The sequence below is a fragment of the Loa loa genome (genome assembly GCF_000183805.2).
Source record: "Loa loa unplaced genomic scaffold supercont3.5, whole genome shotgun sequence".
Taxonomy (NCBI): Eukaryota; Metazoa; Nematoda; class Chromadorea; order Rhabditida; family Onchocercidae; genus Loa; species Loa loa.
The window spans coordinates 276,040-293,377 of NW_018108185.1; the positions used below are offsets into that span (position 1 = coordinate 276,040).

Sequence of the window (17,338 nt, forward strand, 5' to 3'; positions counted from 1 at the left end):
GGCAGAAGAACAGTCGAAAATTTAAGCAAGAAAGTTGCAAATTTTATCGATATAATATGTAATTGTATTAATTGACACTTGAGACAAATGAAAATAAAATAGCTTTTCCTTTGAGTGCACCTCAATATTTCTCATCTTAGTACTCAAAGATTAAATTCGAAGCAAACAAGATTAAATTTCATTTAAGTGGAACTTGGTGAGATTTAGCTATCCTTATAAAAAACTGATGAATTTGGTAACCAGCAATGATCCCTTCTGGATCAATATCTTGTAGCAATCAATCTTTTGAACAATGTTCTCAAGACTTATCAAAGAACCATCTTGTGCTTTGTGATAAAAGCATTAACAAAATCAAATATAAATCAAACATTTCCTAAAAGATTAAGCGTTTACCCTCTGTAGATGCTAAATTTCATATCTTGTTTGAATTTTCTTGTTTGTATGAGTATGTGACACAAAAAATATGTTCCCTTGAATAATGAGAATAGATCGACAGACCATATGTCAAGATAGAAAACTGGAGCTTATACCCTGATGATTCGGGAATGACCGTTGCAACAGTAAAATTAATCTTTAATTTCTATGAAGAAATATTGTCCATTTTCGCATTATCAAAGTTGAAAATAAAATCCTATTTGGTGAGAATACGAGGAGTGGCACCATTTTTAATATAATAGTACTGTTAGATCAAGGATAAACAACGGAAGACTTACCCCTTCCTGGATTGATTTCTGGAACCGTCGGATACTTTGTCGAAAAGCAATGGAACGTCGCAATGGAGCCATTTATCAGGCTGGCGAGCTAAGCTATCATATTTATGGCACAGTTTGTGGATGTCTGTGGTAATGAAGGAAAAGAGTGATATGTTTGGTAGAGCGCTGATTCAAATATCCTTTGAGAGAAAAAAAAGCCTTTAAGGCTCTTCCGATTGTTGTTTATTGATTTTAGACCCTAAACGAATTTTAAACCACACCCATATTCAGGATAACTGTTTCAAGATTTCTTCATGAAATTCGTCGGCTAAGGGTAACAAAGAATTAAGGAGATTACTGATGTCAATTAATTGACAAACGGGCCAACATATATGAGCCTATAAATACAACAGCATTAGGGATAGACAAAGATAATAAATCTTCTACTGAAATTCTCTGATCTAATGAAATTTAATCCCAGGAAAAATTTAAAATCACTATTCCGGATGAATAACTATAAACAATCATGCGTGATGTTCAAAAAATAAAAACTTTTTGAGAAAATTGAAAGAACCCTCACTAACAGTTAATCATTTTATGCTTCATTTCAATTTACACTTCTGTGAATACGACTATTACATATCTTCCACAATAACATTTCAGTTGACTTTTTGTCATTTAGCTTTGCAGAGATCGAAGATCTATCATCAGCTGAAAAGATAACAACATTTTGGGCGACATTTTGAATTAACATCTTTACTCAAAATTACTCCAAAGTTTTGTGTTAATAAAATTAAGAAAATAGCGGTAAAATTCTGATACATTTTAATTGGCTTTCATCACTATAAAAAGTTTTTAACCGTAAAATCCATTGATAAGTTTCGGTTTCGAATGTTGAGAGATTATACCTGAGCTCCTCAAATGAAGTTTCAAGCACACAAACAATTTGATAATATGACGGAACATTCGCGTTTTTACTAAATTTTATGAAGAACTACACGTAGTGACATTAAGAATTGTGCAAGTGGGCAACTTTTGGCTTACATACCTGCACATTTGATTACTTATTAACACTTACCTCTTAATTACTTCAGCCCCTGCATGCAGATTATCTGCTTGATTGTTCACATCTCTCGTTCCTGTAGTTTTTCCTTCCATATGTTATCAGTTCTCGTAGGAAAAATAGGTCAAGCTGATTGTTACGCCAAAAAAAGGTCTCTTTTCTGGCTTAGGTCAGAAAGTGCTTTTGTCAAGCAAGCGCCTCCAACAAAAATCAAAAGACTGCTACAGAAATTTTGGCAAAAATTTTTAGACCATCAAAGGATAGGTTTAATAATCCTAGAGATTTTACATTTGTTGGTCAATAATAAAAGAAATAATTGGACCTTTCAACAATTTTTAATAATATTTCATAATTTGATTTCCTTTTGGTCAAATTTTTTTGGTTATCGGTGATCTTTTCCGTCGGATTTTTCTGTAATCTTGTACAGAAAAACGCGAAAATGTTTCTTCTATTTTTTGCGAACAAAATATTTGACATATACACTTTTTATGATTTAATTTTTGAAGGGACCATAATACAGAGCAGAAATGAGGTTTTAGAATTCATAAGGGCAACAATTTTACAGATAGAGTCAAAATCCCTTCGTGACATTGTTAAAATGAATGTCGCTCATGATATATGCAAAACTGATCAAAAAAATTTAGTAGGTAAAAAAAAATTTAGTAGGTAAATGGGAAGATTTGACATTAAGAAATCAGAAATGAAAGATGTCAAATGCTTTTAAGTATCCCTTGGCACGTTTAAAAAATTAAAAAGGACAAAGTGACATTTTGATTAGATTTCCTTTCATATTAAGTGCACTCTTAAAACAGTCATAATGTTTAACCCAATTTGTTTATGTATAATGAAATAATTTTATATTAGTACACTAGGAGATTTGTTATAAATATTTATGCAATGACAATGTATGTGACACAACAGCCACTCTTTTAAAGCATTTATCAGTTACTAATAACCATCAGTTTTACTCATCGAGAACCCTAAACTACTACTATTACTAGAGATATAACTTTCGTTTAGTCTTTAGAGACAATCGAATTTTGTTAATAAATGACAACAACAATACGCGTGTCTATGTGAAAGTAAAGAGATAGCTTTGGACATTGGACAGTAGTTCTAAATCTCGCCGTAGTACCGCAAATTTTGACATTCCACAGATTTATCTTTAAAATGCCGACTTCATAAAATTCTTTTTAAAGTTTTTATTGTGATAACTATCAATAGCATCAGGTTCGTACTTACAAATCTGAGTAGATGGAAACAGCTGTAGATACTTTATTCTAAAATCAATCTCTTCGACACATCTTCCTCACTCATCGGTCGATGATTACGATGACAGTCACTTCACTTATTACATTATTATTTCATCAAACAATTGTTGAAAAATTCCATATGACATATTTGAGCAGAATTTAACTTTACAACTTTTAGTCGGTCATCCAATGGAACTTAAAAGGAATCTCTTCCATCCTGTTAATTTTTCTGTTGCAAAAATTCTAGTTTCTCGTTGTTTCTCCATAGACGTTTCTGATTTTCAGAAAAATTAACCGTTACAATTCCATCATATTTTGATGATGAGAAGAAAATTTTAAATTTTAAAGACTGACCACTTCTCGGAATAGGGAGGGTCAGTAAGTGAGGAGGGAAATGATGGATATTTAGGTCACCAGTGATTGTTCGTCACGAAATCTTTGGCAACATACATTTTATATTCTTTCCTGTCACTTTTCGTAACATATTCGTGTAAATAATCCGATTGATTTCATTTATAGCATGTAAATTAGTAATTTTAATTTGAAAGCTAGATTTTAAAGTAGCAAAGTTCGGTTTTAAAACGAATTTCAACATTTTCAAATTCATACTTTCTAAGGAGAAATGACCTCGGACCTATTTCTTTTCCTTTGTCTTCGATGTCATAATGAGTACTAATTATCTGCTGGTTATTTCGTAAATTGTTTGTTATAAGCATTTTGAGAACATTTGAAAATAATGATTCTTGGAAAGTTCATCTCTATGATTCTTTTTTTTCCGGTTAAGAATGAAATTGTAAGACAGAAAACAAGTTCTGCTGCATATTAATAACTATGAATGCGACATTCATAAGCAACAGAATTCGAATTGCATAAATTAAAATTTTGAAAGGGACAAGCTAACTATCGAAATATTGCTAAGTTCATATATTTTGTGTTGTAGATTTCCTCAATTTACTTCTAAGAATGCTTTTGGTTAAGTGCCATATTCATCTCTCTCCGTTAACATGACTTTCTTCACTCTCTTTGCTTCTTGTACAGAATTTTCGAATTGAAATATGTCCCAGAATTACTGAAATAAAATAAATTTGACATGCTCGTCTCTTCCAAGAAGCATTCGCTTCCACTTGTCTTCAAGATACTCATTCTTCCTGATACATTTCATGCGCAACTAAAATTCAGTTTAATCATCTTTCCTATTTTCATCGGTTACAAGACAGCGGAAATGTGGAATCAAATTTTCACATTAGCATATGTCTTGTACTGATTGCGCACTTTCTAAAATCAACCATATTAAATGGATTTACACAAGCCATTAACGGCAGAGTAATGTTTCATTTGAATTTGCCAATTTCCAATCCTCCATGTCTCCTTGCTTGCGTGTATTTGTTTGTTTACTCACTTTAACGCATCAATTTCAAATATTTCGATCGATACTCCAACATCTGTTGCAATCGAAATAAATTTCAAATTTACGTTCAAACACATTTCTTATATTTGATTAAGTATAAAATAGTGGACAGAAAATTCCCTCAACAAGTATCGGTGAAGGAGGGGGAGCAATACTATATTCAAATAGAAGTATATGTCTGACTAAGTGGGCAGGTAATCATTTAGTAGCAGAAATCTATCCTATATCCTTCAGAATATTAGGCACATTTCAGAAATGATATATTCTCCGGTATTAACCTTGCCCATGTTCCTGTATAACCTACTAGATGCTGCTCGTTCACCAGATCCACCAGTATTTACCGATGTGCAACGGTACCCATGCATTTGTTACCTCCCACCAGGTTTGCTATCTTGTCAGAATCGAAATGGAACATTTAGGAATCAACAGTTAAACTGAAATATCAAGTTATATTGCAGATAAGAGAATTTTTCATCGGAATCTGACTAAATATTATCATAGGCTTATTCTTTGATATATACCGTTATCAAAAACGAGGTAACGTTACAATGATATATACCGTTATCAAAAACGAGGTAACGTTACAATGAGAGTAGTAGTAGTGGTAAAACTGTCCAAACTCTCACGAGCACTTATCCATAATTTTAACCGATATTTGGGACTTCGCTCTCCTTTTTCTACATGAACTGTTGCAGACTCGGGATTATGTCCAACCGAAGAAACAAACGATGATACGATAGGCAGGAGTGAATTGCAGGTGCGCTATTACTTTGATCCAGTTACCGAGAAATGTTATCCATTCGGTGCTCAAAGTTGCGGCGGTAATGAAAATCGTTTCGAGAACCTTGGCAAATGTCAGAGTGTTTGCACAAAACACAAGTAGATTCGATCTAGAAAGTTTGACAGTAAAGTCTGCCACATTCCGAAGTTGAATGGTATGATATAACTTCTTCCGCAATTTTGTAATAAAGCGTGCTAAATTACCCAACCAGAGAGAAATGAATTATTCGGAAATCTTATTTTCACCAACTTTAAAACAGATAAATCTAACTCGCACAAAACTGACATGTGCTTGTAAATGAAATTTAGTTTGATATTTCCATCGTTAAGAATTTTAAGCAACCCAAATTAATTAATAATTTTTGGGAATAATCAGACGAAAGTAATATTTTTTCTTGGAATTCGTATGTTGTTTTTGCTGTACCTAATTTATATGATGCAGAGTAGTTCGAACTTCAAATACATTGTTATGTGATGACAGTACCATTAACCTTGAAATACACTTTTCTCCTCAATAAAAGGTAACAAATAAACTTAGATTCAACTCAACAAACCAAAAAAAAGGAACTATCCTTCTATCACAGCAGTCAAAACCAACAGAACTATAAACTCATTCAGAGTGCATATTTTAAACAGGTAAACCTCGATAAGCCAGAAAGTCATGGAGAGAAGTATATGAAAAAGTATAATCTTTATAGAATCTGAAACTGCAAATCTTAAAAGGAATCAGACTATGAAATAGCAAGAATTTTAAAATCTGGACTGACGTAACCACCCAAAACAGCTTTTCATATCCTCCAAAATAAATTAGAAATAAAAAAGTAAAAACAATTAGTATTGTAAAAAAAAATTAGAATAAGTGCAGGATTGAAATCACCGTAAGTACTTCCTTAAACGTAAATCCCTGTCCAAAGCATGAGAAAAACCGCACCAAATCCAAGGAAAAGAGCTGCAACTGATGAAATTAACAATTCCTTGACAAGCACTCGAGTAAATTTCGTTGAAGTTACCTAAAACACACTGAGGTGTAGAAATAGTTATTAAAAATGAAGAACTTTTATAATATAAACATGTGGAAAATATCAAATGAGAAAAGAAGTAGGTATTTAACGAACAACAACCTCGTAAACGAAGAACCAAGCCATAAAAAAGAGGCCTATTGCGAGTAACAACACAGCTAGCTGCGAATATAGTGAAGGGTTTACCTAAAATTTTCCAATCTAAACAAGATTTCGACTCAAAATTGTCGTTGAAATCAAAACAAACTGCGGTACACATCACACCACGTTTTAGATCAGCAGATACACGTAAAAGCTATTAATGAAAACTATTAAATGCTTTAAAAATCTGTATATGATCTGGTAAAAATAACAGTATGAAGTGACCCTTACCGGTCCAACGTACCGCTCCATAGACAACAAATCAGCAACCATTTTTTGGACCTGAAATAATGAAACATCAAGAAGCAAACGAGTTTGTCTTTTCCTGTATAAAAGACGCAATATTTTGCCTTTATGAGAAAAACATATACTTAGGAAAGTTAAGTGACTTTAAGCGACAATAAGCTACAGCTAACAGTATTACAGGGCCTTCGCTTCTCTTAACATATCGCAATCCACAATTTATTTTATTAAAAACAAGAAAAAAGCGTTGCTTGGTTGGAAACCTTATGACAGAATAGATAGAAACGAAAATAGATGCTTTACTGCATAATCACGGAGAAAAAGCAACGATAATCATTTATCGCGTACAATTTAGTGCTATCGAATATGAAATGAGTTTTATGATTCCATCAAAAAAGATCATGTCTTATCTCAAAAAGTGTTGGTACAGTTGATCAATTCGGGACTCACCTAGTTACTGATTAAAATAAATAATCCTTTTTGATTCATAACAGCTTTCACAAGAGAGATGAATGGACACTGACATCATGTAGAACATGTCAAATGTATGTATAGAGATAATGAACTAAGCATTCAAGAAATACAAAATATTTAATTCATGACAAAATATACACATATTGACTGCAGATTAAAACGGAAAATATGAGAGAAAATTATATCTCAGCGACGGCAAGAAAAAATTTTTCCATTCAACACTAAAAATAAGCAAAGAGAAGTAGGTATCAAATTATGAAATTATGTACAAAATCTTAATTTGTGGGATGAAATTCCAAAATTCACTTCGGTTTTAATTAGGATCAGATTTTTCAATTTCACGAAAAGTCACGATCAGGAAAAATTGCTGGTGCTGCAAGCGTCCATGCATAAATTGCAAGGCAAAGCCAAGAAGATACAATTTTTACCCAAACTGCTGCCATATTGCTGTTTAGATGACGTAAGTCACTATCCGGCCTTAAATTGGACTTTAGTATTTTAAAAAAGTCTGTGGGGACTCAACTTTTAAGTTAAGAAAGTGTGATCAGTTGGGTTTAAAGTGCTGCAAGCACTAAAATTTGGACCCCGGGGGTTATTAAAAATCATGTTCCTTCTTTTTTCACATTATGATGTTACTTCCTTACATTATAATGTATTATTAATACATTATAAAAGTTTTGAATAAAGTGCATTTTCAAATTAAGAGAATTTACTTTTGGTAGTCTCTGGTAGTCCACGCTACGAACAAAAAAGTCAAAGTGGTCCCTATTCAAGAAAGGTTGGAAACCACTAATTTAAATTAGCAGACTCCTAAAGAGTCTTCTTTGAATCTTATGAAACAACTTACTTGTACCAGCATGTGAGAGTCATCATTACATACAATGAAGCCAGCCCAAATACAAAGTGGAAAAATGAGTAGCTATATGAAACAGCATCTGACTCGTCATCCCAAATACGTCCGCGTTCGAGATTATCTGAAAATTTCCCTTCCAAAGTATTTTCTTCCCAAATTAGAAAAAATTAAACTGCGCATGCAGATGAAAGTAATAATCACATAAATGGGCAAAAGACTGGAAATTATTTCGTAAAACTTACTTTCGGGAAATGAAGATACAGATGTCAAAAACCAAGTTCTGGGAAATATATAAGTTAATCTGAATTTCAAAACCAATAACGAAAATCAGTTATCTATTTTTTTGGTATTGTAACAGACCAATTCTACAACGTATTCCCATGACCAGAAAAATTATAAGAAGTTTGTGCAACATGCATATAGAAGGAAAAAGCAGAGGCAATTTGGATGAGAAAGATAATCAAGAAATATAAGCAGGAAATGTGCAAAGTCCACTGCAACTTCGCCCTATCACGAATTCCAGGTTTTGAAAATTCCTAACAAAATACATGGATTATGATCATTTCCAGAACTATCACTTCTTCCTGTTGGTTTTTATGCATGAACTATGAAGAACTATTATGATAGGGTGAAGTGTGGACCTTCGATAGGTGTGATAATATGCTGCTGAGAACCGTTATCTGCATCATCCACTACTCCATGTGGTGAGCCACCCGCAATTTTATTGAAACTCGATGAGGTCCGGAATGATGCGTAGAGTATACAGACGAACCAAATCAGAAGGGAAATCATAGATTCAGCCGGCAACGGTGTTCCATAAATATCCTGAAAACAAAATCATTAACATTAACAACGGTTCCCCAAATCAATAGTAAATGATGATATAACAGCTGAGAATTATGTATAAGAAGATATAACCAGACAATGGTTGAAAAATTTTTTTGTGGATAGAAAAACAAAAAATTTGCACTCAAATTGTGAATTTTCAGGCTAAAAATACCTGGCCATAAGGAGTTGTATGATTGGTAAAAATATTAATCAACGAAGGATTGCATTCTTTATCTGAAAAACTATAAAGTTTCTCAGCACTTTTCTTTTAAATTGGTTAGATAGTCTCTTTGATTATATAAAAAAAAAAAGAACAAACCTGGATTATTGATCAGTGCTGACCATGTGACGTACATTACGTAGAGAGTAATGAACGATGACTGCAACAGGCCTGATCGAGGCATTCGTTCCTGTATACGTGGGAGGATTGATAAGGCAGAAACTAGCACACAGAGAATGACATTGAAAGAAATGAATAACTTCGGCATGTGACACGAATTTCCCTGCAACAGATTCCTATTCCTTCTAAATCATATTTTTACAGTAAACGATCCCGCAGAAAAGGCGTGCAACTGATGATGATGATGCAGAAAAGGCATCAGTTGCATGCCTTTTTTGCAAGATTGTTTATTGTAAAAACCTTTAGTGAAAAAGAATTTACTGATGTGGACGGGATTTATTAGCCCAAAACTTGCCGCAGTGTAAAACAGGTACATTAGCACGACAGCACCGACGGCTAACGTATACGACAGAGAGGTGAACATTAACAATCCTGCAAAATTAACTTTGAGAAAGTACATATAAAAGCCGAAAATTTAAAGGTGATTCTGTGGTAGTACTGAACACGCTACCCTAATGATAATTCTGAAAATTCTCAGTAAAACAAAATACAACTACTTTTCTTCCTCTTTCGCACCCTTTAGGAAATTTGTCCTCAGTAATGGTTTAAAATTCATTCAGCTTTTCATGCTCCCTTCAACCATGTTTAGAGTTGATCTCATCTTTGGTAATCTTTCGTTATTTTAGGATGCTATGGCTCACCAGACTTGAACACATATGAGAAGCTCGAACGAAGATACAGAATAAGGCATTACAAATAAAGCAACTTATGAAAATGATTTCAAAAACATCCTGCAAGCACGATAAAGTTACCACAATAACATGTGCGACTTTCATTCTCTTCATATTTTTCCATCCATCCTTCAGCAAGCGAATGAGCGAAATCGACGATCAATATAAGTTGTAGAAGGATGAAAATAAAGCCACCGATCAATCCAATCCACATTAGAGCTGAAGAATAACCCAATTTTCAAAGAGAGAAAGAAGGATCTACCAGATTTCGGTGTCGTATGAACTTCTAGCTACTGTCAAGAGGGTTGTAAGGGAAATCAGTAATAAAGAAAAAAATACGAAAGAATGGAACTAAAAGAAAAAACTAACGTGAAGAAATTTTCTCCGAACTGACATAAAACAACCCGACAGTGATCCCAATAACAATCACGTATTTGAAGAACCAAAAGCCGTTCTGAATTTTCGATCGTACGTCATGGGATGATTTCACCCCCAACATTAGAATCATCAGTGCGAAAAAGAAAATGACCACTGCTCCGCAAAGTCTACAAATTAGACAAATACCCTATCTCTTAGAACTAAATTTTGCATCCGAATATCATACTCTCACCATACTACTCTTATTATAATTTTATTCGAAACGTCTATAATGCTTCAAGTACTGAAATACCAAATATTATTAAAAAATCCAAATTCATACCTGTAAACAGCCTGGAAACCGACAGCATGGGAACAATTTATTCCAGCAATTCCGGACAGACCTTCACAAAACCAATTCGACTAAAATTAAAAAGCATGACAATAATAAAGGATTGGAAATGGCAGCCTCGTTTGTCCAGTTAAAAAAGGGTCAGGACAATAAATCTCCATATGAAACGAGAAATTTAACTGAAGTAATCTTACATCAGCAAGTTTAGCTTGTATACCAGGTGCAAGCATCAGACAAGCCATGAATGTACTGATTAACAACATTCCAGCATACATTACTCTGGTAGTCAGTGAGCTTCGGGTAGATGGACATGCTGCGCAACACAAAGAGCATGCCGCACTACCGCAGCAACATGCTAGCTGCAAAGGCAGAGTAATAAAAGAAACAAGACAATGCTATAAGTAACGTCTGATATAAAATAGAGTACTGCAAAGTAAACATAGTTATCAATGGCTGATATAGTAATCTGAATATCGACCTCAGTTCAATACTAAATGTTGCGTAGGGCATTGCAATAGTCAATCCAAAACGGCAGAATCGAAGGACCAGTAGACAACTTATTAAAAATGGAATGGTTAATAGAACCATGACTTCCAATGCACTAACATTTATTTTGAAAATTCAAGCATTAGTAGGGTAGAACACACCGATGAAATTTTTTTTCGGCAGTTTTTCCTAACAAACAAGATGCGATATTAGTTGATCACTTACTACTTTTGTCATTCTTAAATATATATTATACTTTGATGCATAGCAACAGTGGCATTTATCACTGCGACAGAGCACTTCCTCTATATTTACTAAATAAGTAGATGAATAACTGCATTAGCAACATTATTTCGCCTTAGAAAATGAAGTGAAACGAACCGATGAGATGCATCCGGGTGTTGCCAGAAGTGCACCCATTGAGAGAGTATGAAATAGCCAGAAGAGAAATTAAAGTGAAATCTGAAATTATATGAACTATTTTTTAATGAACGATTTCGCGACTTACGTGTTGCTCCCTTGATGGTATTTATCGTCCTATCACTTAGATTTTTTAAAATCTATAATAACGCATTCTCCGGAGAATCAAAAAAGAGGTAAACGAAAACAACGTCAAAAAAAGCCAGTCAAAGCTTACACCATTAGACATACAAATTGGAAGACAATTTTAATACGGCCCTCGTTTAGCGTGTTCTATTTCACATCCCATTTCCTCATTATAATTAATCGTCCCTCCCCTACAATGACAATTTTAATACGGCCCTCGTTTAGCGTGTTCTATTTCACATCCCATTTCCTCATTATAATTAATCGTCCCTCCCCTACAATGAAAAGGTAGAGAGATAAAGAAACGGTACAGTGATTGATTTCACTATATGTCCATGAATTTGGCTGAAAAGGGCTATGTCCCTCATACAGCGTATATGAACAAGCCTAGTACGTACATAAACAAGCCTAAACTGACTGCTGTCGTAAACCATAGAAATGGGAGCACAGTACATAAATCATATAATAATGGAAGTTTAGCGCAAATCGCATAGTAACGCATACCCAACCGTCCACCTACACTGATTATACATTTTGTTAATGCATCCGTGAATCCTTTTGCGTTGGTCCGACGAACACAATCTTACGAATCTTCCATTGAAACAGCTAAGCATGGCCATGTACCATAAACATGCACTAATTTCAATTCCACTGTCTGTCGACATTTCAGCACAATTTTAAGAACAGCCTTGAAAGTACTGTGTTAAGATAGCAATTCTTTCTATAAAGCATTTATTCACAGCAAACAGAGGCTTCACGATACACCGAAAAGGAAGTAGTAAAATATGGTATGAGAGAAGATAGATCCCACTAGTCAATAGTTGACTGCAAAACGAATTTGTATTAAAAACAAATTTTCAAGGATATACGGTGAAGTATTGCCACTTGAAAACAGCCTCAAATTGAATCAGTTTACTAAGACGAATATGGAACATTAGTCTACGACTGACGTGAAGATACAAAAATAAAACGGAAAAGTTCGGAAAACATACAAAATGCAAATAATGTTTACAAACCAAGAAAAGATATAAGCGGAGTAAGATACATGTTATTTTTCAGTATGAAGTATTTTCAGAAATCGTTTTCGAAATGCTTCGCATAAACAGGATCCTTCTTCATATCCTCGATAACGGCACTAACATCACCTTTCAGGTCCGCTGCAAGTTTGGTTAGCCAACCATTACAATTATCGAAACCCATTCCTTCCAACTGTATTACACAGAGTGCAACATGCTCATCTGCAAATTTTTTACTATGAAAAGCTCTGGTGCGATTTAAAAAGGCAAAATTGAGATGAATTCAAAATACTGCGCCTTACATATCTGCTAGAGACTATGATGAATTAGCTCTTCAACCATCATTGGAGAAGTAAGAAGGGACGGGACCTGGGTAGATGAAATAACAATGTGGATTGTGTGGTCCAGGTTGTGGAACTATGAACGGAGTACCAGCCATACATTTTCCATTAGCAATAACAGGATAAAGTGGTGCACCTGAAAACATGCATAACTGTTCTGTATATCTAAGCAAATCGCGACAAACCAAAATGCTGCTAATACAGTCATATGATTGCATTCATTGGAGGTCTTGTTTAAATACATAAATTTAGGTCTCTGGATGTCCTCTACATTTCTAAGAAAACAATGAGTGGTAGTGCATTCAGGATATATTATATAACCAGTGACGCTACAATATAAGTAATGGAGAAATTGATACTTGATTGACATTTGCTGCTTGGATTACTGATGTCCATCATCGTCCATTCATCAGAAATATCATCGCAAGAAGCGAGAGCATCAAGCATTGGTTCTTTCGAATTTTGTTCTAATTTTTCTGTCTCCTCATGCTCCGAGATATGCATCTTCTTCAGTGGCACGTCTAGCTCGTCCGCGATCTAGAAACAGAAACAAAATACAATTAACCTGAAAATATTAAGCTCCCGCCATTTGAACAAATAAATAAACGTCACAAAGGTGTCTGAAAACTAACACTGATACAAGATAGAAGCTATTTGAAAAAAAGTCAGCTTCGTAGGAAAGAGGTGAACCAAATTTTACGAAAAACTGTCAAAAACCACACTTCACACCCACCGCTTCAACGTTCTGAGCAGTTGGACCATCACTTTTCCGTTTCCCGTCCTCACTATCCGGCTCACCAATCTTCGAAACGTTTATTTCATCCGTTTTTTGTGCATCTTCCTTCTCATCATTGGCTGTATTATTTCCTGCAGCATTTTTCGTTGTAGATCCTTGGGTTTTGGGAATTTTCTCCGAAACACCACCATGCTGTACGTCCATGTCAACCTCAATTCCTGAAATCATGATATAAATCAGCTTATTTTTATATCTAACACTCTTGACAGTATTAAACCGATTTTCGACGCTTTCAACAACCTATTAAAGTCACTGCATAAAATTCCAAGTGTCCCGACGTGCCTTATAGCCAGTGAAACTTACATTCTATATCATTAATGCATCAAGTTTGTCTTACTACCAAACACTCATTTCTACCCCTAAAAAAAAAAAAAAAAAACTAATCGGTATTGCTGGTCTTCCCTACTATAACGGTAAAAGAAGCGAAAAAATCAGTAAAGATACAACTTTTAGTGAAGTAGGGGTTTCAAAGAAATAACTATGTTCTTTTCCACATTCATAACCCTTCGGAAGGATGAGATGAATACAAAAATACCAAAGTTTGCAAGTGCCTGTTGAATCTGCGAGCCGACTTCTTTCAGATATTCCATGCCTTGAGCCACAGATTCCCGGAACTGTGGTGGAAGTCCATCTGTATTCTCTTTGGTATTCTAAAAATGTGAAAGTGATAGAAGTTATGAATACGACTAGAAGAAAAATGCGCCTACGCATAATCAACCAGTCACGCTAAGAAATATGTTTAAAGTAATGTCTAAAAGAGAATCACCTAGTATAGGCTTGATGCACTCATTTAAATAAGTCAGTGCAATTTTACTAGCAGATTTCGTCCATTCCCGTGGCAACAATTCCATTTATTGACTCATAAAAAACAAACATCAGCGAAATGTGTGGCAGCAGCTGCAGCATGTCTTGCAGCATGTTGTGCTGCGGCACTGGCTGCAGCACTAGCGTGAGCAGCAGCTGCAGCAGTTCGTCCAAAAATCCCTTCCTGGAAGAACGTATCGCGATGACCAAAAGTATGACTGTTTTGTCGCCAGGTGCGTCTCGGACGCAGATTTTCAACCTTCTGCAAAGGAAAATATTAAGAGGTCAAGGAACATATTCAAAATTACCACTTTACCACCTTTGTTTCCTAATTCTACTACAGAGATCAGGAGTTACTGGTCCTTCATGCAACACATAACTCGTACAAAAATCTTAAAACGGGCGACACTGGAGTACGCCATAGTCTTCTAATTTAGAACGAACTTGCTTGCGTATTCTTTGCTGTCTAATTTCTTGGACCAAATTTCTGCATGCGAATCAATAAGCTCACTCTAAAAATCCATATCTGAAAAGTGTTACTTACCGGTGTTCGCGGTGTAGCATAACGAATCAAAGCATGATCTGGATGTGTTCCTTCTTTCTCACATTCTTCGCACAGGTCGAAGTCATCACAAACACAACACTTATAACGAATTCCATAAAGCGGCTGGTCGCAACGATTACATGTAACAAACGGATGGATTTCTTTCTGCAAAAGGCAATAAACTGAACAAAACAAATGATATGATTAAGGAACAAAGCAATTCTTATTTTTTGTCTACTTCAAATCTTCCTTATCACCTGTGCTAATTTTTATTTCTACAAATCGATGAGAAAACTCTTGTGCAATGAAAAAGTTACTATCATCATAAGATATCTTTTATCCTTTTCAACACAGATCCCCAAAAGAGAATTTAACAATGATTTGTTGATAACAAAACACACAGGCATTCAAAAATCTTGTCCTCGTCCCTGAAACTGAGCATTTCTACTCTATCACTGCAAAATCGCTGCGATTGATACGCTCCGTATCAATCGTTCTCAGGACCAGTAATCGACAATCCGACTAACTAGGATTTTTATTCCCACCCGGGATTTTTATGAGCACTTTTGATTCTTGATAAAACATTACAAAACAAACCATTTTCTTATTTTCTTTCTTCGTGTCTTTTGATTTTTCTTTTTCACGTTGCGAGAGATCTTCTGCCAAAACAACGAATACTATGAATTTACTCGCAAAAATAAAAAAAAAGAACTGTAATACTAGCAGATTTTGTGATGACTGGAAATGTATTCGCGACCCGGAAATCAGTAATTCACTTTTGCAGCAATAATTCTTCAACTAAAAGTAATATGTAACAAATAAAAGTTAGTGGTCTGTAATATGCACTAAGGAATGTCCCAACAGCTTAGATTCTGGGAAAAAAAGAAAGGAATTTTTACCGATAGTTTGAATGCGAAGTTGATTGTTTGTGGCAATCTGAAGTGCGTTGCGTAATTCCTCGTCAGTTGAAAAATATATTATGTCACCATCTTCGTCTAGAAATATTTTTTATTAAGCAATTAAACAAACTGAAGAATTATTGCTATGTCATATTTACTGAAGAATGAACAGGAATCTCCTTCTTTCAATATCACATCCACGAAATTTTCTGGAACAAGAAGTAACCTCGCCAACTACAGAAAATAGCCAACATTAACGTGGAAGCAAGAACAATGTCAAAACATAAATAAAGACTAAAATTAGATTGAAAACGGAATTTGCAGCATGAACTTTGGGAGGTAAAATGCAGGGCTAATCAATCTACACCTGAGATAGTCCTGAGGTCTGAAATTACCTTTCCATCCCAATTTGCCCATAAAGTCAGGAACTACGGTATTGATTTTAACCAGTAACAATCGGTACAGGTCACCGACAACATCCACAGGTAACTGGAATCGTCGATAAACGCCAAAGTGATTCCACTTTATGTTAGCAATATTGTTCGCGGCCATTTTGCTGAAGCAAATGTAATTGACATAAAATACTAGGAATGTAAGAGAAAACAGTTTCCGTGAAGTACAAAGCAAGGAGAAGTACTGAAACGTGAACAACTGCACATAATGTATCCATTTGAGTTGTGACATCTAAAAGCATATGCAAAGTCATATATATTTTCTGAAACCGAGGAAGTGATTCTACACTATGCCAGTTATGATGAGTGTGATAATATTGAACCCCTTATCGGATGCAAAGGGATATATTGAACATGAAAATGAGAAAAAGGAAATGTAAGAGGATGAAATAACAGATGATCATCAGTAAAAGGATGATGACTCAGTTAAAAGAATATAATGTAGTAGAGCTGATCAAATAAATCGTACAAGAAATGAAGCAAAATATCTGAACCGCACTGCCAAAGAGGCGTCATACGGCAAAGATGAGCTCATCTAACGCTATCTACCAGTACTTGCTCGGCTCTGTCATCAAACCACCCAATCAATAAATCGATCGATAAGAGGAAATAAACAATTTGACACTGCTTCCTGGTGCAACACCGCTTCCTGGTGCAACCTCTCCTCATCACGGCATGTGATAAAAGTGCGGCATATAGGGGGAACTGATTACGGATGACAGCACACTGAGGGGAAAGAACAAGAAGGCATTTGATGCCAATAAGAGAGGCAAGCAGGCAGACAGGCAGGCAGGCAGGCATGGCACAACAAGGTAGGGTGCCCTCAGATGACGAACGACAAACATTTGACTGTAATCAATAATAGCAAGGCTTGCTGGCGAATTTTTTGTCACAATTTCCTGTTAATATTGCAGTTGATG

The 17,338-nt window shown here is 35.0% G+C and overlaps 5 protein-coding genes across 8 annotated transcripts in view; 1 reads left to right on the plus strand and 4 right to left on the minus strand.

Annotated features, from left to right (window-relative positions):
• The window catches only part of LOAG_07699 (hypothetical protein), a gene marked incomplete at both ends in the record, with an annotated part of 7,771 nt that extends 6,986 nt beyond the window's left edge, over nucleotides 1–785 (minus strand). The window contains one exon of the mRNA XM_020447514.1: nucleotides 714–785. Coding sequence (XP_020302266.1) covers nucleotides 714–785 — 72 coding nt within the window. The remainder of the gene's footprint in view (nucleotides 1–713) is intronic.
• A 3,886-nt stretch (nucleotides 786–4,671) lies between these two features.
• On the plus strand, nucleotides 4,672–5,401 carry LOAG_01398 (kunitz/Bovine pancreatic trypsin inhibitor domain-containing protein; the record flags this gene model as incomplete). Its single annotated transcript, XM_003136937.2, has 2 exons — nucleotides 4,672–4,798; nucleotides 5,112–5,401. The coding sequence occupies 2 exons, from the start codon at nucleotides 4,672–4,674 to the stop codon at nucleotides 5,297–5,299; spliced, it is 315 nt and encodes a 104-aa protein (XP_003136985.1). The 3' UTR covers nucleotides 5,300–5,401.
• A 592-nt stretch (nucleotides 5,402–5,993) lies between these two features.
• LOAG_01399 (hypothetical protein) lies at nucleotides 5,994–6,644 on the minus strand. The gene is made up of 3 exons (XM_003136938.2): nucleotides 6,588–6,644; nucleotides 6,318–6,401; nucleotides 5,994–6,206 (listed from the first exon to the last, which is right to left on the minus strand). Exons 1-3 carry the CDS (start codon nucleotides 6,627–6,629, stop codon nucleotides 6,087–6,089), a joined length of 246 nt encoding a protein of 81 aa, XP_003136986.1. The 5' UTR covers nucleotides 6,630–6,644; the 3' UTR covers nucleotides 5,994–6,086.
• A 249-nt stretch (nucleotides 6,645–6,893) lies between these two features.
• Nucleotides 6,894–11,490, minus strand: LOAG_01400 (hypothetical protein). The gene is made up of 11 exons (XM_003136939.2): nucleotides 11,402–11,490; nucleotides 10,729–10,893; nucleotides 10,526–10,605; nucleotides 10,195–10,370; nucleotides 9,907–10,044; nucleotides 9,450–9,526; nucleotides 9,074–9,257; nucleotides 8,927–8,988; nucleotides 8,568–8,751; nucleotides 7,921–8,047; nucleotides 6,894–7,550 (listed from the first exon to the last, which is right to left on the minus strand). Exons 1-11 carry the CDS (start codon nucleotides 11,438–11,440, stop codon nucleotides 7,412–7,414), a joined length of 1,371 nt encoding a protein of 456 aa, XP_003136987.1. The 5' UTR covers nucleotides 11,441–11,490; the 3' UTR covers nucleotides 6,894–7,411.
• A 793-nt stretch (nucleotides 11,491–12,283) lies between these two features.
• Nucleotides 12,284–16,529, minus strand: LOAG_01401 (zinc finger protein). 4 transcript variants are annotated; one of them, XM_020445729.1, is made up of 10 exons: nucleotides 16,362–16,529; nucleotides 15,967–16,062; nucleotides 15,665–15,726; nucleotides 15,068–15,232; nucleotides 14,594–14,785; nucleotides 14,255–14,369; nucleotides 13,657–13,877; nucleotides 13,283–13,460; nucleotides 12,952–13,059; nucleotides 12,284–12,804 (listed from the first exon to the last, which is right to left on the minus strand). In XM_020445729.1, exons 1-10 carry the CDS (start codon nucleotides 16,516–16,518, stop codon nucleotides 12,638–12,640), a joined length of 1,461 nt encoding a protein of 486 aa, XP_020303841.1. In that variant the 5' UTR covers nucleotides 16,519–16,529; the 3' UTR covers nucleotides 12,284–12,637. The 4 variants fall into 4 exon arrangements, with proteins under 4 accessions (XP_020303841.1, XP_020307384.1, XP_020307382.1 ...); XM_020445732.1 differs by having other exon boundaries at nucleotides 13,646–13,877; XM_020445731.1 differs by having other exon boundaries at nucleotides 15,665–15,865.
• Between the last annotated feature and the right edge of the window lie 809 nt (nucleotides 16,530–17,338).

Excerpts from the sequence above, each read along its gene's own strand:
- LOAG_01399 (XM_003136938.2), bottom strand. The coding sequence starts at position 6,629 with ATGGTTGCTGATTTGTTGTCTATGGAGCGGTACGTTGGACCG. Across the intron at positions 6,402-6,587 it reads TGGAGCGGTACGTTGGACCG|GTAAACCCTTCACTATATTC; the intron begins GTAAGGGTCACT and ends GGAAAATTTTAG. Across the intron at positions 6,207-6,317 it reads CTTGGTTCTTCGTTTACGAG|GTAACTTCAACGAAATTTAC; the intron begins GTTGTTGTTCGT and ends AGTGTGTTTTAG.
- LOAG_01400 (XM_003136939.2), bottom strand. The coding sequence starts at position 11,440 with ATGGGTGCACTTCTGGCAACACCCGGATGCATCTCATCG. Across the intron at positions 10,894-11,401 it reads CACCCGGATGCATCTCATCG|CTAGCATGTTGCTGCGGTAG; the intron begins GTTCGTTTCACT and ends CTGCCTTTGCAG. Across the intron at positions 7,551-7,920 it reads ACTCTCACATGCTGGTACAA|GCCGGATAGTGACTTACGTC; the intron begins GTAAGTTGTTTC and ends GTCCAATTTAAG.
- LOAG_01401 (XM_020445729.1), bottom strand. The coding sequence starts at position 16,518 with ATGGCCGCGAACAATATTGCTAACATAAAGTGGAATCACTTTGGCGTT. Across the intron at positions 14,370-14,593 it reads CTGCCACACATTTCGCTGAT|AATACCAAAGAGAATACAGA; the intron begins GTTTGTTTTTTA and ends TCACATTTTTAG. Across the intron at positions 13,461-13,656 it reads CTGCTCAGAACGTTGAAGCG|ATCGCGGACGAGCTAGACGT; the intron begins GTGGGTGTGAAG and ends TTCTGTTTCTAG.